General features: G+C 37.3%; 1 protein-coding gene across 10 annotated transcripts in view; it reads left to right on the top strand.

Annotated features, from left to right (window-relative positions):
• ROBO1 (roundabout guidance receptor 1) overlaps positions 1-27,588 on the top strand; it is a 1,122,944-nt gene that overhangs the window by 1,064,708 nt on the left and 30,648 nt on the right. For 5 of the 10 annotated variants that reach the window (XM_053903217.1, XM_053903211.1, XM_053903213.1 and 2 more), the window contains 7 exons: positions 3,837-4,034; positions 8,726-8,752; positions 10,377-10,419; positions 16,984-17,138; positions 19,970-20,305; positions 22,169-22,276; positions 24,959-25,103. In XM_053903217.1, coding sequence (XP_053759192.1) covers positions 3,837-4,034; positions 8,726-8,752; positions 10,377-10,419; positions 16,984-17,138; positions 19,970-20,305; positions 22,169-22,276; positions 24,959-25,103 — 1,012 coding nt within the window. The remainder of the gene's footprint in view (positions 1-3,836; positions 4,035-8,725; positions 8,753-10,376; positions 10,420-16,983; positions 17,139-19,969; positions 20,306-22,168; positions 22,277-24,958; positions 25,104-27,588) is intronic. The other 5 variants (XM_053903216.1, XM_053903221.1, XM_053903212.1 and 2 more) reach the window with 3 other exon arrangements.

Genomic DNA, 27,588 nt, shown 5'->3' with positions numbered 1-27,588 from the left:
GCCAAATGCTCAGCCAAGGCAGCCTGGGCTCAAGCCACCCAGGCACCCCATTTTTGGTGTCTGTTTAAAATTTTAATTGCTTTTTATAACAAAAGATAGATTCAAATGTCAAAGAGAATGGGAATATGGTTATATGCTAATTACTTAGATAGTTAAATACAATATGTGCTTCCAAAGTGGTTAGATGAATTAAAAGAAAAAAAGAAAACTTAACAGAGAAGCATTGTAACAACACTCTCCTGTAGTCAATGTCGCATGAATACAAAATACAAATTAGTAAATGGTTACTAGAAAAATGTAAAGCAAATAACAAAACAGCAACAAATACAACTATAAATGGAAAGGGAAAAGAAAAGCGTCAATATTAAGAGGCTACATTTAAATTACAAAAGATGCTGAGAGCCCAGTCAACATTGTATCTGTTCATTTCACATCCCAAGTTAAGCATTAATAAGATTTTATGTCCGTTTCTAAATTGTGGTAAAGGATCAGATATATGCATTTTTTATACTTCACAGATAAGTGCATAGTATTTTTGCATTTGGATGATAATCGATGACATTCAAGACATTATTTCAAAACAAAATTAAAAAACATTTGGCTTTGAATAAACTGTGTTGTATAAGCTTTACATTCAATTTGGAAACTATCATTGTTCCATTGTTAAGACAATGCTATCTTCTCTAGTAGATGTCCTTGCCGAACTCCTGTGGTATAACACAATAAAGTCCACCTGAAGTGCAGTAATTGTGGGGTAGGACCCTGTTCCTTGTAGACGTGGAGGGTCACGGGCTGATGAGGCTTAGCTTTATTTAATGTGGAGCTTCCAAGGTTGACCCAAGGCCAGCAGAAAGAAAAAGAAACACATAGTGTAGGGGAGGATTTAATGGTGCAGATCTAGAAATAGTGCATGCCTCCTGCCCAGGACTCAAGTCCCGTGATTCCAAATAGATGAATGGGAACACCACAAAATGAAGTCACTGGTGAGGGAGCTACCTCCTGAAAACTCTATGCTATGGCAATAACATTCCAACCTTCAGAAGGGAGCTTGCTCCATCCGCCAGAGCCATGGACCAGAATTCGAGTTGGGAATTATCTTTTTAAACAGTGATTACGTGTGCAACCTTTAGGTGGAAATAGTTTCATGATTTATTTCAGGATCATCTATTACAAAATTCCAAGTAATACAGGAAACTAAGAGAATTACTTGATACAATTTTAGGTGAGATAAGGGAAAAACAGTCTCAGTATAGACCTTTTACTCACTTGCCCACTTTTATGAAGTGTCAGTACTAACTTATTAAAATTGATATTATAGGTTACACTGTGATGACCTTATACATTGTTGATGTCACTTACCTACTTTTGTAACATGTGATTTTAGTCCTGTGTTTTCAGAGCTGAATTGGGAAAGGGCCATGTGTAATTTTATTTATTTAAGATTTAAATCAAGGGATTTGAGGGTCAAATTGGTTTTCTTGAAATTATAAATGTGTTCCAGTTTTCCATATCTTAGTATAGCCTCAGCTGCAGTGAGACAAAGACTGAGATACAGAGTGGCCGTTTTAATTCATTAGTCACACCACACTTTATTCTCTTAAGCCCATCTGGTCGCTTGCATGGAACCTCTCTTAGCTGTCTCCATAAAATCTGAAGCTACCCAACTTAACCTTGCACAAATAGCCATGAAATCTATAAACTTAGTAGATACAAAAAGTGTATCAGGAAAAAAAAAAAAAAAAGAATAGGTCTGCTTGGTGAACTCGCAGAGGATGAAGTGCTTTTACGATAACTGTAGATAAAAGAGCCTGGAACATGAAATGAAACATTCAGTCAACAAACTGTTGAAAGCAGGTAACTGAGAGAATTTATAAAAATAGGCTTTTCCGGCTTGACCCTCCACAGAATATAATATGGGATTCTGTTCAAAAAAAAAGGTAAAAAAAAAATAATAATAACACCACACACAGACACACACACACACACACACACACACACACACACACACCCCTGTGAGTAGCAGTGTAGCTACCATTTTACATAGAAAGGGGTGGCACTTTCACAAGACTGTTTCCTTAGCCACTGAATGCTGCTTATTTGTCTAACCAATGTCTTATTGGGACATAATATCATCTAATAAGAAAAAAATCGTCTGTAGATTTTTTTTTTTCTGTTGGAGAAATGTTATTCCTAGATAATAAGCTATCGTGGTTATTTTTCTGAAAAAAAAAAAGGGGGGGTGGAATTTTGGATTAGAACAAATGTTTCTATTTTATTTTATTTTATTTTATTTTATTTTATTTTATTTTATTTTATTTTATTTTATTTTATTTTATTTTTAACGTTTATTTTTGAGACAGGGTGAGATAGAGCATGAATAGGGGAGGTCAGAGAGAGGGAGACACAGAATCTGAAACAGGCTCTGGGCTCTGAGCTGTCAGCACAGAGCCCAACGTGGGGCTCAAACTCACAGACCGCGAGATCGTGACCTGAGCCGAAGTCAGCCGCTCAACCAACTGAGCCACCCAGGCGCCCCAAAATGTTTCTATTTTAAAACAGCTTCATTACCAGAACATTTTCAGAGTCCAGTGAAATTTGACGACTGTAAGAAAGCACCAGCCCTAATGAAATGGACAAACCCTTCTTGTTTCACCAGATGTTGTGGGGGAGGAACATTAAAAGTAGACACTGGTGGGAATTCTGCCCACGGGGCCACCTTGGTGTTGCGATCAAGTCAGAGCCCATGAAGTAGGGTATGGCTCTGATGACAGCACAGCACTTCCAGTTCTCCATAGACTCTGCTAACTGCTCTGTGTGACTTGACGGAATGGTGGGCTTAGACAATGAATCGCAGTGGGTTTAAACATGAATGCAAAAATAAGTACATTTGAATAGCCATCAATGCCGTCGATTTCAAATTCTTGAATTGAGATAACAAAACACAAACCTTCTTGGCTTGATAACACTTGATAGTTCTTGTCCATATTTAATGTTCTTATATCTGTTGTTGATCACGGCTATTATTTTAAAAAGAAAGAGATGACTTGAAAAAAAAAATGTGGGACACCTGGTTCGTTCATTCAGTAGACCATCCAACTCTTGATCTCAGGGTTGTGAGGTCAAGCCCCATGTTGGGTATAGAGATTACTGTTAAAAAATAGGAATATTATTCATAGTTATTTCAGTGGTAAGATTATCTTAATTTTTCTTTGGTTTTATATTAAACTAAATTTTATAGACCCTTTGAACATAGGCCCAAATAACGTGTTTATAAGACATTTTAGAGTCTTAAAATAATAGCCTATACAATCGGGGTATAGGGACAAGGAAAGTATACACTGTTTTTTTCAATATAGGCCTTAAGAAGAGGAAATAACCTTTTATTTGTTAATATTTTAAAACCTATAGAAGTCTGAGACAGTTTATATCTTTTTTATACAACTTATTTGATACTCCTTATTTATATACTATTGTTGACATATTTCACTTTTTAGATTTATAGTTTTGTATTTATCTCAGCACTAACCTGTGAAAGTTCATCTAAGCAATAAGCTGCAGAGTTTTCTGGAGTAAAAAATAGAAATTGTGTGCCATTGTCTTTGTTTTAAAATATAGTCCATAAAATTACCGCATCATATGTGTTTTGTATGAAGATAAAGTGAATATGATTTTGCTGACAATCTCCTGGACTCTTTTAATTAACAGAGGTGGATGTCATAGAATAAAAGAAATTACTGTTCAAAAATTGACAAAGTAATGATAGCCACCTTAGATAAGTATGCATTCGTTGTCTCATTGACTTTTAAACCCACATTAATCCAAAGATGGCATTTCAGATTCTCATGGAAACCCTGTGTCGCCTGAAGACCAGGTCAGCCTTGCTCAGCAGATCTCCGATGTGGTGAAGCAGCCAGCGTTCATTGCCGGAATCGGGGCAGCCTGCTGGATCATCCTCATGGTGTTTAGCATCTGGCTTTATCGACACCGCAAGAAGAGAAACGGGCTGACTAGTACTTACGCGGGTATCAGAAAAGGTACTACCTTTCCTAAGTTTTCCATTTTGTAATATGTTTGTGTAACTCCTGATTTTAATCTGTGACCCCAGAATATTCATGACCATGTATCTCCTGTAGTAAATTATTTTCATATAGAAAGATTTTCAAAAGTGCTTTTATTGTATTGTCATCTCCACCCATTGACTCCTCTTGATTAGCAGCACTTCCAACAAGGGTTTATCCGTTTCAGGCTCAATTCCTTTAAAATAGATTTCACCAAGGTAGGTCCACCCTTGTTTGTTATACCATCTCCTGTGCTTTGGGGGAGTTACTCCGTGGTTTTACATTCTTGAAGAAATGTTTTAGCCTCGTTGTCCCAGGAATTATAAATACAAGCTCTGCACTGAGCTTAAACGGAGTGCTGTTGTTTTTGTGAAGCTGAAGACATTATTTGTAAACTAATTATTTTATGATTCTTTCTGATGATCTATCAAATAGTTATTTCTTACTGAACATGGAATGCCCAGCTAAATGATGTGCCTCCATTTGCAGAGAGGAGTGTTTATTTTATTTTTTTATTGCTGTATTTAAAGTTGCGGAGTTGAATATCGATATGGCGTTAATTAGCGATGGGGATTTCGTTACAAATGTGTTGATAGTTTTAGAAGAAAAAGTTTACCTGGCTGCTGTTAGTTACAATTGTATGGATGAACTGAGTACACCAAGAATTTTCAGACACCTTCACCATACATGCCTTTGAAGTCTGTACACTGGTGATTTGTATTTTTTATCCTTTGATAAGATTTGTGAACGTTCTCAGGCAAATAATCCTCCCTGCCCCCACCTTCCGAACAAATATATTAATCAATTCTGGGCCTCTGATATGGGCTATAGGTAGTTTGAGTGAAGGTTCTGGCTATCTGGGGAGAGGCCCAATTTATGTCTTTAGTCCAACTAAATTATTTATACTGCTCCTTTTTTGCTCTCAAAACTGTCCTGGTTTATATGACACATTACACATTCACCCTAGTCATAGGGCTTAGATGCAAATCTAACACAACACTTTTGCTTTGCTGCAAATTTAAAGGGAATTACCGATAAACACATCCCCTCCCTCCACCATCACCACCCTTTAGAAAAACGTCAACAGAATTTTTGAAGGGAACATTTCCTAAGTGTCTTGGCTAAGCCCTTTCTCTAATCAGTTATAGGCAAAGTCAGAATTTGTGGTGCTAGCTAGAACTTTTCTCAATGAGAAGTTCTCTTGACTGTCCCTGTACACTTATAAAACAGCCTGGAGAAGCAGTCTAAAATATTAGTGCTCTCAGTCACAAGGGATCTTGGCAAGAAAGAGTGCACACAACTTCATCACCGTGCTGCAAAAATAAATTAATGTGCCTCCTGCCTGTGGGTGTGCAGCATTCTATGTAGGTACACTTGCTGCAGCATTACCATCCTTAAAAATGTTTTTTTTTTCAGATATGTATTCTGTCTAGAGATGAAGCAAAATGTCAGTATCCCTGCCTGTGAAATGGAAAATGAGGGCTTGGAGGTTACTGCAAAGGGAGCTGGCGCTCATTATGTATACAAAGCAGGACAATGTCCCTCACATGTGTCACCATATAAAACCTTTGACTAAATGGCAATGCCCAGAAGGGGCTTGCGGGTGTCCCTGTGTCGTGGGGCAGGGAAGGGGCAGGGGTGTTGGGAGCTGTGTTTTGAAATCCAACTTGAAGAGGATAAGTGATTTAATTAACGCACAGATGAGGACTCTCTTGAATTCTCCGGGAATCTTGTACTTCTTAGTGCCATAAGGTGCTGTAGCTGTACAGTCATAACAATTGAATGCTCTGTATTGTCTTGAAATCTAAATATGTGACATGAAACCCACTTCCTCTCTGAAATTTCTCTTCTTCCACTAATGTACTTTAAGCATGCTGGCAGATGCCTATGTGCTCTTTGTGCAAAACCTATTAAACTAATATCATTGTCCTTTTAACTAGCTTGTGTTAAAGCAGAAATCATAGAACATAATTACAAATGTAATTGGTGAGCATTCGATTCAGCTTTCCCGTTTTGCCTTGTTGGCACTTTTTCATAATTCTGTTTCCATGCAATTCAAAAAAAAAAAAAAGTGCATCCTGAAACCTTAAATTGTCTCTGCCAAAACAATGCCAGTAATTAAAAGAAAAAACGAGATGAAGCGTTTCAAAGAAATAGACATGAAAGAACCTATTGCCCTATAAACCATCAAGCCAGAGTGTGACTTTGGGTGACACTGAGCATTTTTAAACACCCCCCGCCCCCATTTATCTGTAGATAAACCCTATGCTGGAACATGCCATGTCCCTTTTCCACATGCATTCACACGGTGCACCAGCATCGCTGGGTAAAAAGAGATTATTGTATTATCAGAGGCTTTGAAAATTAAGTTGTTTTTTGGGGTACAGGCTGTAAAAATTTCACTTAGATGGACTTCTTTTCATCTCTCCTTTAGTTCCTTTAACTGGGTTGGCAGTTAGCTAAGAGTACAGACAAGGACCTTTCATATTGTCCCTATGTCCTTATGACTGCAGATTAATGCTCAGGCACTTGAATAGCTTCACTTTCCAATGTACCTTTTATTATTATTATTATTATTATTATTATTATTATTTATGAAGACTTGTTACTATGACTCTGAATTTTTGATTGTAGCTAAATTACATTGACTCTCTGAAAAGACCTAACTGAAAGAAAACACAGCCCGGGAGACTGCGGCTGTGCTCCAAACGAAGGCCAGTGTGTAAATTGGGTACACGGCATTGAGGGTTTCGTTTTTGTTCCTTCTAGTGTGCTCAGAGATAAAACGGTTTGGTGAAAAGTGACAATTGTGCGGCATGCCCCAGCGTTAACAGTTAGCAGCCGCAAAGGCTCTAATCCCAAAGTAAATTTCTGGGAGACATTCATATGTGAAGTGGAAAATACATTTTTTGGCAACTTGATGATCCACGATAAGGAATCGATATTCTAGTTTGTGTGAATTAAGGATTTCTCAGACACAAACTTTAGTCTTCAAGAAAGCAGCGTAGGTTCCCTTGCTGTCTTTGCCAGGTCAGTGTTTACTTTCGATTCATGTGAAGAGCTTGGGAAATGAGTCAGCCCCCTCCCTCCAGGAAATGACATAGAAACACTAGTGGTGTTATCCAACACCCAGCATTTGGGAGGAGGTAGGAAAAGTGGGGGAGGCAAGGCTGCCACTTTTGAGGTCTGCAGTTGAATTTCGGGCATTATTGACGAGATGAAGATTTATAACTGCAGAGAGAGCGAAGGCTTTCAGTGGGGCGTTATTGTTGTGTTGTTAGCTTCTGGGGTGACGTTTAAAAACTGCTCAGCCTACTCGGAGAAGGCTTCTACATGTGAACTAGAATAGAGAAATTAAAGTTTAAAACTACCCATTTTTTCCCATTCACAAATTTCCACAATGATAAAAACATAGTATTACACTGTTTACGTGATAAGGTGTCAGGCATTTCTTGGCAGTTCAGTTTTATGGTTCTCTTTGTTTCAGTTCGCTCTTGCCTTCTTTCTTCCCTCTCTTCCTCATTTCTTTCTCTTTGTTCCTTCTTTCTCTTCCTTCCCTTTTCCTTCCTTCCCTCCCTCCTCCCTCCTTCCTTCCTTCCCTCCTCCCTCCTTCCTTCCCTCCCTCCCTCCCTCTCTCCTTCCTCCCTTCCTCCCTTCCCTCCCTTCCCTCCCTCCCTCCCTCCTTCCTTCCTTCCTTCCTTTCCTCCCTCCCTCCTTCCTTCCCTCCCTCCCTCCCTCTCTCCTTCCTCCCTTCCCTCCCTTCCCTCCCTCCCTCCCTCCTTCCTTCCTTTCCTCCCTCCCTCCTTCCTTCCTCCCTCCTTCCTTCCTTTCCTCCATCCCTCCCTCTTTCCATCCCTCCCTCCCTCTCTCCTTCCTTCCTTCCTTCCTTCCCTCCCTCTCTCCCTCCCTTCCCTCCTTCTGTCCCTCTTTGCTTCTTTTCCTCCCTCCTTCCCTCCTTCTGTCCTTCCTTCCTTCCTTCCTTCCTTCCTTCCTTCCTTCCTTCCCTCCCTTCATTCCCTCCCTTCCTCCCTCCCTTCATTCCCTCCCTTCCTCCCTCCCTTCCTTCCTCCCTCCTTCCTTCCTTTCCTCCATCCCTCCCTCTTTCCATCCCTCCCTCCCTCTCTCCTTCCTTCCTTCCTTCCTCCCTCCCTTCCTCCCTTCCTCCCTCCCTTCCTCCCTTCCTTCCCTCCCTCCCTCTCTCTGTCTCTCTCCTTCTCTTAATAATGAATACCTAAGTCCACCTATTAGTTCACTTTAATAAGCATTTACTTTCAGATTTCTAGATAAGGTTCAATCAAGACCCTGATAATACTTGTTTGAGAATCCATCAACCAATGTTTAGAAATGATTAATAGTAGAGGATTCCTGTTTGTACTAAAGCCGGGAGCTAAATCCTTGTCACTAAATGCAGGGTCATTCACAGGCTAACCCAGCACGACTCCCCGCTGTACTAGAATGCCAGACGCTTCAAAATGGTACCTGTAGAGACAAGCCTCTTCTTTGAACCTCAGATTTGGTTTTATCCATCTATCAGAGCGTCAGAACTGCTGGCTTAGTTATTTACATTTGTTTTATGTTCAGCTGTCTGCTTGATTTATACTAATGTGATGTGTTCCCTTTCTCTCTTCAGCTTAATAACTGGTTTATATTTTGTTTTGATTTTTCAGTCCCGTCTTTTACCTTCACACCAACAGGTACATATTTGCACTTAGCCTCCTCCTCTCCTTTGTTGGTTTGGCATGTGTTGTACTATTGTGTTTCTGTTTTTATTTCATTTTCTGCAGTTAGTTGGGGGAAAGGACTTAAAATGGAATACGGTCCTTCATTTACTCATGTCAGGCATGCATTTGAAGTAGAAATGATTGGTGTTGCCTTTCATCCGTTTAATACAGTTATTTATTCATGATTCCACATCGCATCCTAGCCTTGTTTGCACGTGTTTCATTAGATACTCTGTTTCTACCCTCAGCATGATTTAACATGCTAATGATCTTATTGATTATTTCATACTTGGCAGTGCATTTTTTTACCCTTAACTTAAGCCTTTATGTTTTCCAACAAAAATTTCTCTCCCTTGCAATTCTCTGTCCACAGAATCAACATTTTTAAAGGGAGTCAAAATACCCAGCACATGTGAAAGATAAAACTTTTTATTTTCCTGAAGTCAGAATCCTAATATTTTGTTCTATTCAATTTCTTTCAAAGTGGGTCCTCTTCTTTCACATCACCTTTTAGTAAAAGATGTACCTGTAGTCTTGCCTCCTCGGTTTTAATCCATTTAAAGTAATCACTGGAAGCAGTTATCTCTCCTTAACACACTCCCCGTTTGGAGTTCTTCTAAGTAGCAGAATTTGGCAGCTTTTAGAAACATGTTTCTTCTTAGAAAATGTGTCTGTATTTACAGAAAAGCTAATCTTCTTAACCTCTTGCCTAACTGTGTGCAAATCTGTATTTGTTATTGCTAAATTTTTATACCCATAATTCATTGGGCTGAGAATGCTTCCAAGAACATTAAAATATAGTTTCACTATATGTACACATGTCTGATGAAAATGTAATGGGAAGGGGTTCTACAAGCCACAAGAAAAAATAGGTCGTATTAATTAACTGCCACAACTTGACATATATCTTTGTGTGTAGAGAGAGAGAAGGTTTATTTGAACATTTATCTTTGTCTTTCTGGTACTTCTTCTGGGAAAATAGCCTAGTCATTTTTTCCCCCAAATTTAAGATTCCAAATATGTATTTATATGTTTATATATATATACGTGTGTGTATATATATATATATATATACATACGTATATATATACGTGTGTATATATATACGTGTGTATATATATATATACGTACGTATATATATACGTGTGTATATATATATATACGTGTGTATATATATATACGTGTGTATATATATATATATATATATACACACACGTATATATATATAATCATGAAATCATACGATCTAATAATTTAAAGTAGAAAACTATGGGAATAGGAATGTAGCAATGCATAATAGTTATATTTAATAAGAGTGCACTGAAGTTTGCTTTTACTTAGTTCTTAACTTTATTGGCACATTAAGAAAATAGGAGTAACATATTTAATGTTATACAATCTTAAAAAATACTAGTTGAATCAGAAATCTACTTTCTGTGATGGTTTTTCTAATGCTTCTAAGTAGAAAGGGAGAAAATATTCCATTTTAAGAAAGATGCTTATGGATGTGATAGCTTTTGATATTTAAGCATAAACCTGTCTATTAATTGTTTCTTTCTCTCTCTCTCTCTTTTTTTTTTTTTTTGTAATATTCTAGTAACTTATCAGAGAGGCGGTGAAGCTGTAAGCAGTGGAGGGAGGTAACTATCCTGCTTGTTTTGTAGATCCTAAGGGAAATTACAGGTATCTCATCTTGGCCCCCTCAATGACATCACTTTCTTTGCATAAAAGGTTGAAGTTGAGGATGAAATTTGTTCAAATCTTTTAGAAATACACCATTCCGCTGTGCTTGTGGAACCGAGCTGGTTTGTATACAAAAGCAGTTGATTGGAGCTGTTGCATCTCAGTGAATGGACACCAGAGGGCGCACGTTAACCGGGAAAGACAAACTTGCTGATTTAGCGAATGATTAAAAGGAGTTAAAGTAATTAAGCAATGGCATTTATGAAGATTAAGAAATATAGCTAGTTAACAGTTACTATCAAAGAGAAAGTGTTCATTTGAAAACCTGCTGAACACAGCATTTGCTCATAAGTTGTTGTAGGTTAGGTTTGTTTGTTGTTGTGAATTCAACATAGTTCAGCTCTCGAGTTGCAGGAAAATATGTTGAGATAAAAGAAGAAATCTGGGTAGCTTGTTAATACAGAGATTTTTTCCCTCTAATTAAAATGAACCTCAATCCTATATTTATGATTTTTTGTAATTATTATTCAGTGAACTTTAATATATTCACAGAGAAATCAGAAATTGATGTGACAGGCAGCTTAAAAGAGCTGAAAAAAGGTATATGTATGTGAGCCACGCTTCTGCATTTTCTATAATAAGATGATTTTTTTCCCCAAACCAGCAACATCTAGCTTAAAGTGTAAGAACAAAAATCTTCCAACCAAAACCATTTTATAATTCAAATTGAATGAACTTACTGGGTGTTCGGCTTTGCACAGTTGGATGTTGTGGATGGAATTGGAAAAGACAAAAACGAGTAAAATACTCCAAGAAGCATACCATCTGAACAAAATTACTGAATTTAGTATATGACAAAGAATGATTTTTTAAAAAACGTTGATCACCTTTAACCAGTGCTGCACAAATTTGGGTATCGAGTGCTAACCTTTTCTTCCCAGGTACCCGTGCTAGCTTGCTGTTTTCATTCCTGTGAAACAAAGCCAGTCCCTGAGAGATTGAAAGCTAGGAGGTCTTCATAAGGAAGAAATTCACTTGATTCAGGAATTAAACCAGAGCCTGGTTTTGCATCCAGGAGAATTCCATCTAAATTGTAGCCCAGATAGTCATGAAACAGCCTCTGGGCATCACAACATTCTCTCGTGGGTAAATCTGGACGGCCTGATTATAGAACCAGCTCTCTACATGTGTATGTTCATGACTGTAGACTTTCGCTTTTATCTTAACCATAGCATACAAAGTGTACTGCACTAGCTTCTGTACATGGGCACGTGTACAGACTGTCTCTCACTCTTTCTCTCTCTCTCTCTCTCTCTCTCTCTCTCTCTCTCTCTCTGTCACACACACACACACACACACACACACGTAAAATATTGCTGGTCGTTGTTCTAAATGGATTTACAACCTAGATAGAGCAAGTTATCAAACAGGAACTAATGGAAGGAATCCATAGTTACAAATAGCAAGTTTCTATGGCAGGACTGAAAAATTACAAGCTATCAACTGAAAATTAACAAACTGAACTAACTGTCCATTTGGAAAGCTTGCTGTATTACCATACAGAAGTAACCTTTTAAATTAAAAATAGGATAACAGTGAAACCTCTGTATTTCAGATACCAAATATTTTAAAAGTAAACTAGCAAATGAAATGACAAAAGATGCTGGAATATTACAGAGGCAACAGATAAATAAAGATCTTAGAATCCGTGCTCAAAATGATAGCTACAGACACAATTTTAAATGTATTTATTCATCGAACGTATTTATTGAATGTCTACCACGTGACAGGCACCGTTCTAGTTGGTTGGGATGCATCAGCGAGCAAGTCAATAAAAATTCCTGTTCTTATGAACTTTACATTAAGTATGGGAGATAGAAGATAAATAATAAAGATTAAAAAAGTCAACTACAGTATCAGCAGTTGGTAAGTGCTTTGGAACAAATAGATAGAGCAGAAGAGGAATCAGAGGTACTTTAGGAAGAAGTCTCATTTCCTAGCCAGAGTATGTATGTGGAGGGGGAGGGGGAGTTGCAGTGGGTGCACATGTATATCTGTGTTCTACGATTCCGTGTGGGAAGAGAAGGGGCAGCGATCCAAACTCCTGCACTGTCTCCTCTCACGTCCATACCTTAAACATTGGTTTCCCTCAGGCATCTCAGACTCTGTGACCCTGTTCTGACCCTCCCACCTCATTCGGTTCATGATACCTAAGTTAAAATTTCTTTTTTCTTTTTTTGATGTTTATTTATTTACTTTTGAGAGAGAGAGAGAGCACGAGAGGGGGAAGGGCAGAGAGACAGAGAGAGAGAATCCTAAGCAGGCTCCACATTGTCAGCTCAGAGCCCGATGCGAGACTGGAACTCATGAACTGAGATACCATGACCTGAGCCAAAATTAAGAGTCCAACGCTTAACCCACTGAGCCACCCAGATGCCCCACCCAAATCATAATGTCAAATCGTCCTTTCTTCTGCATCCATCATTGCCTTTGTTGAGCCCACTTTTTACCCCCTTCACTATCGCAACGCTGTTTCACATCCAGCACTTGTTCTCCCCTGCCTAATCTGTCTCAAAAGCTCCCAGCAGCCCTACCTTCATCTATATTCATCATCACTACTTCCTGTTTATTCCTTTGCCCATTGCAGCCAAAATGGTATTTGGAAATGCATATTGATCATGTCTCTAAGTTGTTCCAGATCCTGCTTTTAATAGAACCCGCCATGTCTAAAATATCAAGTCCAAATTCAGCATAATACGTGAAGCCAGCAACGTCTAGTTTTTGCAGGTCTGTTTCCCAAGTCTAAGTGCCACACCCTACAATCCAGTGTCAGCCCACCTGCCACTCGCCCCTGTTAGATTCTCTTATATATCTTCATTTCATCAGCTTGGAATGTGTTGCCCTCCCGTGTCTGTTTCCTGAGCTTCACCTGCTGTGTTCTCCATGAACTTTTGTGCTGTGCAGATACCAGTTAAGCACCTAACATAAGGTAATGCAGTGATCTTTTGTTTATATCAGGGTTCCGCAGATTAGGGCTCCTGGGTCAAGTCCAGTCGGCCACCTGTTTTGTAAATAAAGTTCTATAGGAATACGGCCAGACTTATTTGTTAATGTACTGTCCAGGGCTGCTTTCCCACCACAACGGCAGAGCTGAGTCATTGCAACGGAAATTATAATAAAGGAGAAGGTTGACCCCGAAAATCTTTTCTAGTTCACAAAATTGTGAATTGAGCTCTTCCCAGAAAAGGGAAAAAGAGGGTTGTGGTAAGCAGAGACGGCTGGCTTCCCAACTTAAAAAGGGCCAAAGGCTTGTGATACGATCCAGGAGAGGACCATAGAACTATTAAGTAGCTGTTCTAATTCATTTGTTTTCCCTACCTCAAAAATTCCAGTCACCTCTTCCAAAAACCCTACTTAAAATCCCAACCACAGCATAAACATGTGAACACCCGAGAAATCCTGAAGAAATGAGTAAGAAAATCAAGCCAAACAGGTAGAGAATGCCAATAAACCATTTCCTTGCTGTGGGAGGTGACAAAGAAGCAGAGCTCAGGCCTTGCTTCTTTCTAAAATACTGGCCACTCTTCAACCTATCCCTTGCTCCTTCCAGCGCTTCAGAACTCTGGCAGACTATTAAAGGAAAGAGGAGACAGTCCACAGACACTCGTGTACTGTGAGGCCCCCGTACCATTTTCTCCAGCCCTGGCACCCTCTAGTATTTTATTTTGTGATTTAGGATCTTAAATAGGTTGCTGTGTTTTGTTTTGTTTGAGTGAAGTGATTGGAGTATCTGGCGTAAGAGCAGCAGAGGAAATGAAAACTGTTGCTACATAATTATTTAAATGCAATGTCCTCTTTTTCTTTGTGACACAAATTCATCCCCTTCACATAAACTGGAAGATAAGTTTGGGTTTTATGAGCCCTACTGTCTTCCCTTCCCTGATAATACTGTCTTTTAAAAGACAAGGAAGAAATAAACAAAACTTCAGATTATTGGTGTGAAAATACATCTAATAGTATGAGGTAAAAATATGTATTGTAGACACATTTTAATTGCTGTAACCAGAACTGAGTTTTGCTTCTGCTTAATTTCTTATTGTTGGGCAGCTACATCTGCCTTATATATACTGGATCATCCTAAATGCAGAAAAATAGCCTATGAGATTTGTAGTTTAAAAAGACCCTAACACCCTTACCATAGTAGTGGCATATGACCTTGACTTTTTCAGACCCCACTGAAATATACACATGGCATTTTAAGATTCATTATGGGTCAATAATCTATGCTTCACCTTCTTCCCCAAATAATTACTATTCTAAATACAAGTTAAACCAAAGCCAGAAGGTGAATTGCTAATCCTACTTCCTGTTGGAAGTCACCCATACATATGGAAAGTTCTTTCAGTTTATGATGATATAAAAACGTTCACTTTAAAAGTACTTTCCTGAGGAATCATAAATATTGTCTACTCCTTTTGAAACATAGAAGTCGGCTGAAAAATTTCCACTTGACCCATACACTAGACCCATAATATCTCTACAGTGTCAAATACGGAAATTTATTTTTAATAACTTCTATAGTGACAAGGTTAAAGTTCAAGAGAAAATAAAATAAGGAAAGTTAAAGATGACTAGATGCAGAATTTCTATACCCAACAACTATTTCAAAGGCTCCAGATATCTTTGATACAGCTTGCATTTAAATGTTTTTAATTTCCACAGCTCAGCAAAATTTCTCTTCAAAGCGTTTTTATCAACAATGTTACTAGTATGTTTGCTCAATTTTAACAGCGGTTATTTTGAATTTCAAGACTGCAGACATTTACCCCACTCAGTCTTTTATATGAATGTTTAAGGACTTTGGGAAATTTCAGCACGCCCCACTATGTATGTGTATAGCATCTGGGATTTGAGTGTGGATTCTAGAGCCAGAGTACTTGGGTTTGATCCCAGCCCTGTCACCCACTCAATTCCCAAAGCCATACACAAGTTCCTTAATCTGTGTCTGAGGAGTTTCCTCATCTGTAAAATTTGATAATAGTAGTAACTACTAGGTAGTTCTAAGAATTAAATGAGTTGATATGTGTGAAGAACTCAGAACAAGATGTCACTCGTTGTAAACAAAGAGCAAATATTCGTTTTTATGACAGATACATATACCTATATGCACACATACATGTGTATACAGACGTATAACTGATAAATCCGTGTTCTTCATTTGGAGTGAATTATTCTTCAAATACCCATCACGTACGTAGTAAGTTTCCTCAGTTCCTGTGTGTCATGGAACCATGGAGGGTGAAGTGTCAGGTTCTTGCTTTGCAGGTAAATGAGATGCATGGTGATGTCATCTTAACAAAGAAAACGAAACCCTGAAGAAAATGTCTGCAGCATCTCACTGCCAGTCCAATTATGGTGGATCTGACCCCACACCAGGCACCATCACCTCTTTGCTGAGTTATCAGTCAGAGTCAATGTTGGAAAAGGACATCAGGAATGCCATTCTTTTTTTTTAAGTTTATTTATTTATTTTTATGTGGGGGGAAGGGGGGGCAGAGGAACTGAAGTGGGTTCTGTGCTGACAGCAAAAGCCCGATGCGAGGCTCAAACTCATGAACCCTGAGATCGTGACGTGAGCCGAAGTTGGACGTGTAACCAACTGAGCCAACCAGGAGCCCCTGGAAGGGCGTTCTTCAACTCTACATCTCTGATGCTAGTGGTACAGGGCTCCCATTAATAACCATTGTTGTGCTTGGTTTTCCCAACGCACAGTGAAAGAGCATTAACATCTGTTGTGCCAAAAAAGACATGAACACTATTTCTTCTAGTGGACATTTTTTGTTTTACCAGATTTAATTCAGTAGCGTTCCTTTGTTTATGTAGGAATTTATGGCGTTTTACATTGTCACCATCAGAAACTCTTGACAAGCTTACAGAACTGTGCACTGAAACATTGAGGAGGCTCTCTGCAAAATGTCACAGAGCCTCCAACTCTGTTTCTGAAACATGGTTTTGAAGAAAATTATGCAAATGTGCTTCTTGTGAAGGATCCGTTGTCTAAGTAAAGGCGTTTGTTCCGTTTTTTAATGAAGTCGTAAGAAGAATCATGATTTTTTAATGGGTCAAGAAAAGGAAGAAATGCAAACTGCCTCACCTATAATATTCTTTAAGCAGCTAAAACACTAAAAGATATATGTATCTGTATTTTTAGCTTCCATGTTTGATTTCTAGTCACTGTGAATAAAGGAGAGCATTGCAAATGGTACAGTATCTTAAGTCTGAAGCACAATTGAGCCAGTTTACAAAGTTATAGCCATATTAACTGAGGGACACCCCAGGACATTACATCACATTATAGTTATCTTGTCTGTAAAATAAAAGGAACAATAATATCATTCAGCCTAGTTGACCAAGTTATTTGTGAGAATAATGAGATGGAGACTTTGTTGGAAGTTTGAATAGGAAATGACATTTGCTATTTGTAAAACATGTCCTTATATATGTATATATTCTTCCTTCAGGCCAGGACTTCTGAACATCGGTGAACCTGCCACACAGCCATGGCTGGCCGACACATGGCCTAATACTGGCAACAGTCACAATGACTGCTCCATCACTTGCTGCACTGCAGCCAATGGTAACAGTGATAGCAACCTGACCACCTACAGTCGCCCAGGTTAGAGATGCAGAGACCGCTCGAGATGTATAAGCACCAGAACTGGCCACAAGAAGATAGATTTCTTCCCCTCTTCCTACATTGGAAAGGAAAAATTGATCCACATTTTTATAAAATGTTGACTATTACCTAGCAAATTACCCTGGCTGTACATTGTCTTCATCCCTCTATCTCCACACTTCACCGTCCACCAGGGTTTCCCAGAAAGCCTGGGAGAATGGAGAATATAAACCCTAGAGTAGGTAGCAAATGAGGGAAAATTAAATTGTATGAAGCATTCATCTTTATGAGGATGTATGTAGTTACAATTATAGTTATTTATTTTCAAGATTTGGGGAATAAAACAGGTCAAAATGTTTATAAATGTATAGTTAAAGTGAACCAAATTCTTTTTTTTTTTAATGTTTATTTATTTTTTGAGAGACAGAGAGAAAAGGCATGTGCAGGGGAGGAGAAGGAGAGATAGACACAGAATCTGAAGCAGGCTCCAGGCTCTGAGCTGTCAGCCCAGAGCCCAACGCAGGGCTTGCACCCATAAACTGTGAGATCATGACCTGAGCCGAAGTTGGGTGCTTAACTGAGCCACCCAGGCGCCCATAGAGTGAACTAAAGTCGTTAATAGCAGTAACAAAAATAATAGCAACTGTACAACAGTAATAAAGAATTTTAAATGAAATTTAACTGAAATTCCAAATCAGATTTTTATCATATAGAAGTAGATGCTGAAGATATGAGAAATATATATCTTTTGGAGGTGTGAATGCATAAATTTACTTTATACTGCATGTTTTTGGTTCAGAAATATGCGAGTAAATTTACAAAGGTTTCATGCTAAAACATGACATTAAATTATAGATATAGAGTATGAAATATCTGAAGGAATAAATGGAAAATTATGGAGTTCTTACCAAAAAAAAAAAAAAAAAAAAAAAAAAACCAAAACCAAAGGAAAACCTTCAAAATTCACAATATGGGAAATACTAGTATAATTATACAGAATCAAAAGATAGGAGCATAGAAGTAAAATAACCCATGGAACTAAGAAAAAGGGATATAGAAGATGGCATGTAAGTGAAGATGTCATGTACCATAAAAAAACAAATCATAGAGCAGTCTGTATGTTTAACCTTAGAACAAGTCCACAGTCTCCATTGGATATGGCTGTGGACGTGACATATCCATGTGACCATGTCCCTGTTCTCCAAGGGCCCATATTCTAGCTGTACAGATAGGTGCTCACATGATTGCAGATAAAAGAAAGACTGTTCTCAGCCCTTTAGGAGACAAAAGATGACAATACTCATTTAAATTAATATGTAGAGCTGTGTTGGCCAGTATGGTAGCCTCTAGTTCCAGTTGGCTATTTAAACTTAGATTGAACAAAATGCAATTTAAAATTCAGTTCCTCATTTGCACCAGCCACGTTTCAAGTATTCAGTAGGCACATGCGTGTAGTGGTTCCCATATTGAACAATGCAGAATAGAACATGTCCATCATTTCATTGAATTCTATGGAATCACACTCATTTAGAAAGATTGGTGAAGAGAAATGAAATTGGCAAAACTGTATGGATTTTAATAATATTTCTTAACCACTGTTCAATAAAACTTTATACCTAGAAATTAGATTTAGAATTACTAAGGGCCAGGTGAGTCAAATATTCTTGTTCCCGGATCATTTATTGTTAAAATGCAGAGTAGTTGAGTTGAGTATTATAGAGAAGTTGCACATTTTTATTAAAATTATATCTACATTTACATCTTTAGTAGCAGCCTTGATAATTTATCCTCAAGTTATCCAGCCGAAAACCAATCTTTAAGGTGATTGTTAATCTTTAAGGTGAGCTGTTAATGTTAGTGCTGCTATGAATTACATGAATTAAATAATGGTATTTTTAACCATTGTAACTTGACAACTTTTTTTGCTTAAAAAATGTTTTAATTTTAAATTATGATTTTAGTTCTTCCTGCTGTTTTAATATTTTCAACTGTAGGCTTTAAATATTTCTATATGTATCAATTATTTCATTTTCTAATATTTCAACAAAGAAAATTAGAGGGAAATTGAAATAGCAGTCATATTAGATATTATTTCAGGTTTTCTTTGATTACATTAGCCTGGTCACCTAGGCTTCATTTCGTCATCATTACTGTCATTTTATACTTCTTGGGGTGTCATTATAAAACCATGAAAAAATGATTATATAACATCCTTCCTTGATAATGAGTGCCCTATATGACCAAGAGAAGAACTAATAAAACTATCCTAAACACTATTTACCTATCCCTTTACCTCTCTTCCTTATATTTTTTGAGTAGAGTTACTTCATAAAATATTAAAATCTCAAGTTCTTTGCTGTGTAGGCAGAGTGGTTTTTTTTCCCCCTTTGTTTGGATTCTCAACATACATGTGTTGTTCTATTGCTTCAACAACTAACTAGTACCTTCAGATAGGTAACTCCAGACTAGAAAATATAAATTTGGCACATACAGATATTCATGTGTATATCATTTAAGTGGAATTCCTATTACAGGGGTTGTTAAAAGAAAACTATCTTAAATTGGATGAACATTTACTACATAGCACTAGCAAAAGTTCAAAATTATTTTGTCTCTATAGAATTTCTCAATGCCCTCTCTCATTTCCTCAGATTTTAATTGCCTTCTTTAGAAAGGACATATGAATACTTAGCCCTTTCTATTGATCTTAATTAAGCCCATTTTGACTTTACATAACAATTTTATTGCAACTCACGAAGCTACTTACAAAGAAATTTAAAACGAATAACCATGCAGAATGACTTTTTCCTTTTCCTCTCCGTTGCACATAGCTGATTGTATAGCAAATTATAACAACCAACTGGATAACAAACAAACAAATCTGATGCTCCCTGAGTCAACTGTTTATGGTGATGTGGACCTTAGTAACAAAATCAATGAGATGAAAACCTTCAATAGCCCAAATCTGAAGGATGGGCGTTTTGTCAATCCATCAGGGCAGCCCACTCCTTACGCCACCACCCAGCTCATCCAGTCCAACCTCAGCAACAACATGAACAATGGCAGTGGGGACCCCAGCGAGAAGCACTGGAAGCCACCTGGACAGCAGAAACAGGAAGTGGCACCAATTCAATATAACATCATGGAGCAAAACAAACTGAACAAAGGTGAAGAGCTTTATTCCCATGCTTTTCTTTCTTGGTCCCCTTAACCCTTCAGCACTACATGTCCAGACTTCTCTGGGACGAGCAAGTGAAATCTTCCTTTTGTTACTCACAGTTCCTTAAGTCTTTGTCTTCAAAGTTTCCAGTGTCAAAGAGTTAATTAGCACAACAATAACCTTGGAAAATTGATTTTATAATAATATATAACTATTTTCAAATGGTTTTGAGATTAATTCAAATTTAATCGTAGGTGAGGGATTGCTTGGCGCAATCTTTTATTCATAAGGCAGATGTACAACCGTCACAATACCTCACATTTTAAATAAATAGACTATCCCATTCTTTCCACTGGAGAATGGAAGATAATTGCTTCTATATGGTCATATAAACGAATGGCATTTTTATATCCAACTGAAGAAAAAAAATTAAGCTGGAGCTGGAGAAGTGGTTCAGTTTGTTGGATTTCTCCTACCTCGTGTGGTTACTAAGACTGCTGCACTGTATGGGTTTAGAGCCTACATTTTTTTTTTTTTTTTTTTTGGTTGACTTGATTGAAGTCTGTCAGGATAGAACCTAAGGTAAATGTTGTGTTAACTGGTAGCAGCAGAATAGTATTTTATAGCCTGAGGGGGATGTTTCTCTATTATAGTATGTGTGTGCGTTGGAAGAGGTATGTATTTGATTTCTTTGTAGTCCTATAGGCTACTGTTTTAATAGCAATGACTTGCAAAGTTATACCTCTAGGGAAAAAAAGAAATCCTCTAATATGAATAGATCAGGGCAATTTTGCACAGGTGTCCAGGTAAATGACACCTTTTATTGTAGAAAATTAGAGCCACAGGTTTATTTTCTTTAGCCTTGAGTTGTGACCATTTTCTTCAAAAATAAAATGCATGACAGTCAGAGATTACAAAAAGGTAACTTTGAGAAACATTCTGTTTGTTCAAGTTAGTGTTGTATATTTTAACGGTAGAGTCATCCAGCTTTTTTCTAAGTGTTTAAGAAAAACACTTGATTGGCATAAAAATCCAGTTCGGTAAATATTTGTTAAGACTCTTGTACAAGATCACGACAAAGGCTGACAAAGGTGGAGAAGACAGTTTCTGAAGTCCTGTCATTTACAGTGGGAATTACAGCTATTGTTATATTACTCTTCCTTAGTATATGGCTTTACTGTGGACTTTGGAAGGCTCTGACAGTCCTCTAAACAAATATTTCAGAGCTCTTTTTTATTGTTTATACTGCTTGTAACAGACTTGGTATGTCAACTGTAGTAAAGACCCTGGAATGCAACTAAACTGACAGATTATGACTCAGTACATTCCAGTAGCAAATTTATCATTTGGATTTTTACCTTTGCCTAAGTAAGCAGAAGCATTCCTGTGGCAGATTGAGATACTTTGTTTTCTTATCATGGATATGTTTTTTTTATTATATATAATCTTGCTGACAGGTTTCATGGGGTTTTTTTTATTCTAAATTTTTTAAATGATTTGCAGACATGGTATCTTCCTGATTTCTAAGGGTTAAAATTGTTTTGTTGTTAACATTTTTAAAGTTAAGAAGTGAAGCAATTCTGATTTCTGCCTTAGCTGATTTGAAAATATTTTAAAGAGAAGAAATCGTCCCTCATGATTTGTTCATACCTGTGTTTAGTCTGATTTATATAAAGGAGATGACGCAAAGAATCTGTATTTTATAAATCTTAAAGGAAACGTGCCTATCTTTCTTGACTTTTCCTCCTTTAGACTTACATACAACTTAGAAAACGCTCAACTTATTAACTTAAAAGCCTAATTGCTGGTTAATGACTAAGGCATCAAAGAGAAAGTAAAAGTGTTTTTTTTTTCCATCTGAAATGTCTAGATTATCGAGCAAATGACACAATTCCTCCAACTATCCCATACAACCAGTCATACGACCAGAATACAGGAGGATCTTACAACAGTTCAGACCGGGGCAGTAGTACATCTGGTAAGTATGGAGAACCAAAGAGAAAGGCAATCTCTCCTTTTAAAAAGATGATATCTTCCAGGATTAGAAATTGAATGCTAATCAACTGATATACACATATGGCATGTTTAATCACTATATATAATTTGAAATTTTTCAGGCATCGGTCTTATCGCTGCAATTTGAGAGACAGTCCATTCACTAAACCATTATATGTTACATTTTGTAATGAAGATGAAGGATCTTATTCTCGTCCTTGTTAATGAACTTTTATAAAGCCAAAAGCGTGGACTAGACTTGAAAGGCAGTTGAAACTTCTTTTTTGCCCTTGGCCAAGATAAAACTAAACGCATTGGACATATAGTTAATCTGCTAAATTTGTTACCATTTGAAACAGGCTATAAAGCACATAAAATCCAAGTACACTTGAGCACATTCACGAGTCTAAGAGACAATAGCATGAGATCTAGGGACAATAGGAACCTGCCTCAGTTTATAATCTCTCCACTATCCCTCAGTTCTTGCTCCAAAGCCTCGTAAAGCGATCTCCCAACTGAAGTGTGTAAGTGCCTTGGAAGCCACAACGCAGCCCTTCCCTGTGGTCTTCATGCTGTTGCAGCTGCTTGCCAGCTGTTTGCCTGATAGGGATTGCAGATGGGAATCTGCTGGTACTTAAGTCCTGTTTTTCTAATTAAAGGTGGCTCATTAATAGAACTAACATGTGGCAAGTCACACCATGATGAGAACAAAACCAACTGATCTTGACTCGTATGTTTCTCCAGGAGAGGGTAGAAATATCACCTCCCAATACCCAAATTGGAGTTGATGCTAGATGCTTTTAGCCAGTGTCTCTTCTCTTCTTGTTAAATGAATATGACCTTTGCATTTTATCATTTTCCCTTGACTAAGGCATGTCGATTTGACACCTTTAAGCCTGCGTTTTGTCACTGATTGAAACTATTCCTATTTGAATTCAAGGAGCATAGAAATACCTCTTTCCCTTTTTTAGAGCTACTCTTATTCTACTATGTGTTGTTTGATTTTTTTTTTTTTAACAAATAAAATCTCACTAAGGATTTTTGCTTTAAGGAAATAAACCCCGAATTAACAGGAACTGTTTTAAGGATCTACTCTTGGGAAAACCATAGAAAATATTTTAATATTTGATATTTCATGCCATTTCATTTTTGAATTCTTAGCCACTTAAAGAGAAAATCATATCTTAATGGGGGAAAAACATGACTCTATATTATTAATTTTAAATTGACTTTCTCCATATTTCAGCTTAGAGCTTAGATATCTAGATCCTGGTTTTCTGCTGCTATTTATTATTCACTGTATTCTGTGAATATTTGGTAAAAAGATACAAAGATGTATAACTTAGTGTTAATTAGGGAAAAGAATGAAGCAAGCAAGTGACGTGTAGGAAAAATTTGTAATTTTAGGCATCTTAGGACAGACGGACTAGCTAGAGTAGATGTTCGCCAAGAAATCAAGAGGAAGGCACTGGTTATGGTCAAGTCCATGATGACTGGACGATCATTCTGATACAGCTGAGTGGAGGAAGAGAGAATTGTCACAGACATGCAGAGGCCTGGCAGTCATATTTTATCAATAACAGCCAGTCCCTTGGCCCACACTTGGTACAATAACATACCCGTTCAAGAAATTCTGGCTTAACAAACATCAGTCATTGGACTGAAAATCCCCAAGAGACTTGAAAAAAATAAGGGTCATTGAATATACTAAAACCTGTTTCATGCACCATGTAACTTGGAAATCTTTCAGAGAGGTTAAAACTAAAAAGAACAATAAAACTCACTGATTTTGGGGATCTTGTGAGAAAACAATTATAGGCTCATCATCTATAATTTCCATAAGCATCTAAAATGTATCATACTGGAGGAGGAAGATAAAGATTATTTTATCCCCAAGTATCTTTTGACCCAAAACTATTTTAAAATGAGTACTCTAAAATGTACGTTTACCTGTGTTTAAAGAATATGCCAAATCTAAAATCAGAACACTGGGCACTTGAATAATTGGGCTATTTCAAACTACTGTAAATGTTCGAGCAACATCATTTTACTCTAAGCCACAATTTTATAGAAAGTGTGGCTAAAAACACTTCTATCCTTTTTAAAAATCACTTCTCTGCTTCTTTTGTTGTTAGTTATATTAGTTCTCCCAGCAATAATTTCCATCTGTACCTGCCTTTCTGACGAAAACTAGTAATTTCATTGTGCCTAAAACATTTCAATGGACAAGTACAAATTATATATATTCAGTGATTTAATGCAACAGTGGAACTCTAATAGATCGTATCTGTATCATATTGTATTTTAGGTTCCAGCAATTAAATAATAGAAAGGCACTTCAGAAAATATGTCTACAGCTCATTTGTTTTAGGTGATAATCCATAATGCAATTAATTGCTGTAAGAAGATCACTATTAACGATATGACTTGTAAAATTCATTTATGGCTTTATTGCTTTTTCGCTATTTATTTTGCAGTTAAACTTGGCAATCCTTTGCATGTTCTGTTGTACAAAGTTCTATTAAGATGAATGAAGAAAAGCATATTTATCTGCTCATATGTATATGAATTATAAGATCATATTTACAGGAAATAATTCACCTGTGGGTAAGAGAAAAATCTTCAAGGCCAGAAATAAAGGACTTGGGTTTTCTTTCTTTTCAAGGGAGTCAAGGGCACAAGAAAGGGGCACGGACACCCAAAGTTCCAAAACAGGGTGGCATGAACTGGGCAGACCTGCTTCCTCCTCCCCCAGCACATCCTCCACCTCACAGCAATAGTGAAGAGTACAGCATTTCTGTAGATGAAAGGTAAGAAGAATTTCAGAACAGATGTACATGGAATAGTCTCGCTCCTTAAACCCATAGTGAGTAATTATTAAACTAGATCACCAAGGGAAGACATCCCTAAGGTCCAGGAACATTTGTCTTGGAGAAAACAATGCTACTATATCAGCAGGGCTTGGAAAACATCCTCAGTGCTGCCAAAAAAAAAAAAAAAAGAAAAAGAAAAAGAAAAGAAAAGAAAAAGGAATCTGTGCCCTAGAAGCTTCTTTTGGAACTAAGAATTACGAGTCACGAACATACACACACATACAATTTGCATATATATTTTACGTTATAGAGATATAACTGACATATATAATCATGAATGCATAAACATATAGAAGATCACATACATATATATCATGATATACACCGTCATGATTTTGTCATTTTTAAATATCAAAATTTCCATTGCATATTCTTGAATTTTCATAAAATAAATGTGTACTGCAGCTAAGGTATCCTGAAAAATTTTGTTCGTTCTTAGATATTATCACATTATGCTGAACACTGTGGGAATTTAAACTTCCTGAATTGTCTCTCACAAGGTTTTAACAAGTGTAAATAATCACAGGACAGTGATGAGGAAGTTAATGTGCTTTGCTCTCACTGCAGATTCTGTAGAACTGGACATCATTCCTCTCAAAAAAGCAAAGCTGGTGCCTCATTTGTATAGTCAATGGAGGAGGACTCACGTGACATAGATAATTAACAAAAAAAATATGAAATCTACCTGAAACTACTGTATTTTTAGTGATTCCTGTAAACATAAAGATACTGTTCTTTCATTCTCCACAAAAAAGTAGTGTTACTCCTCCATGTATGCCAAGAAACAAAGCCTCTGTACCTTTCTTTTTCCAGTCATTTAATTAGCAAATACTGAGCCATTACTCCTAGGGGAAATACAGGGATAGGTTCCTGCAAGTCCCTGGCCATGCATTTTTGTCATCTGATCCATACATAATCTTGTTTTATGTGTGTTTTTGTTTCAAGACACCTTATGTAATATGTATCATTGATTCATTTACATGGAACTCCCAGCCAATAGTGCTATAGGTCCTGCCTGGGTAAAGCTTATCTAATGTACATATTTTCTCTGTTAGGGCACGTCATAGCCTTTTGCACTTAGGAGCACTAGATCACAGAGGCTACTTTAAACAGGTAAATTATCAATATAGAGCAAAAAGTTGAGAATAATGTGGCACTATATAGACTGTAGAAAGGATACTTGTTACAGTATGAAAGCTGAAACAAGAAGGTAGAGTGACTCAGATTTTTCACCATAAGTATTGACTTTGGGGTTACAAATAAATTTTAGCAAGTAGGTGAATTTGCAAGTATGGAATCTACAAAAAAAAATGAGGATTGACTATTTTTATAAAAATTCATTTTCTGGGCTATATTAACAACATGTATTGCTATTTTAATCCACCATATAATGGACTAAAATGAAATAAGTGGATATAGTTTTTTAAAAGCCTGTAAGATGAAATGGTGCCCCAAAGGGAGAGACTGATCGTATGTGGGAAGAATGGAGGTTTCCTGATCTGCTGGCTTTGTTCTTGACTTGGACAAATGATACAGTTCTCAATCAAGAGAACGGGTTTTATGGACATTGGGACCACACAGAGATATGGTCTCCTGGAGGACAAAGATGAAACAATGGGAGGGAGGAAGAGGAAGCTGGGAAGGCAGGTGTAAGCCAGATTACAGGTACTGGAATGTCTTGTTTGGGTATTAGTATTTTTCTCTCTAGTCAATTAGAGAGCCATTTATTACTATGCAGCAAATGAATGATCTGAGAGTGATGTGTATTATAATAAAGTAATTTTGGAAGCAATGTGAGGACTCAGAAGGATAGAGAAACTGGGGACAAGGAGATCGATTAAAAGGTTATTGCAGTAGCACATACAACAGATTTTAGAAACGTAATCGATTCTGGAGATTTTTAGAGATGAAACAGAGATGAACTAGGGAACAGTTCGAGGTAGAAGAGAGAGAGAGGAATAAGTCAAGATGAGTACAAGATTTTTAGTTTCGAGAAGTGAACAAATTGCTGTTACTTGTTGAGACAGGAAACATAGAAATGATGTCAAAGGGAGGTAGTGGGATTGGTAAAATAAAGGAAGATACAAAGAAATCATGTTATGGGAGCATCATGTTTCCTGAGTTCAGGTGAACAAGGCAGGTGGTGGAGAATGAATGAAAGAGAGGGGTAACATCAACACAGTTTATATAATGCAGTAAATTACTGCCATCCGAATCAATAACCATTTGCCCTGGGGTTGGAGAAAAGAGAAAGACATGTTTCCCAGATCCATCTAGAGTTTCCACACAGCTCTAGCAGAGGAGTAGTGGGGCATTTTATTGTTTATTGACTATTTTATTTATTGTGTTTTTTATTCAATATCCTAAATGCAAGCCAACTACTCCATTTTGTGCTCAACTGAAGCAATAGTGATCTATCATA

Source organism: Panthera pardus, unplaced genomic scaffold, assembly GCF_024362965.1.
Source record: "Panthera pardus isolate Hobbes unplaced genomic scaffold, ASM2436296v1 HiC_scaffold_16, whole genome shotgun sequence".
Lineage (NCBI taxonomy): Eukaryota > Metazoa > Chordata > Mammalia > Carnivora > Felidae > Panthera > Panthera pardus.
The sequence above is the reverse complement of the archived record's forward strand: the minus strand, read 5'-3'. Positions and strand labels throughout refer to the sequence as shown.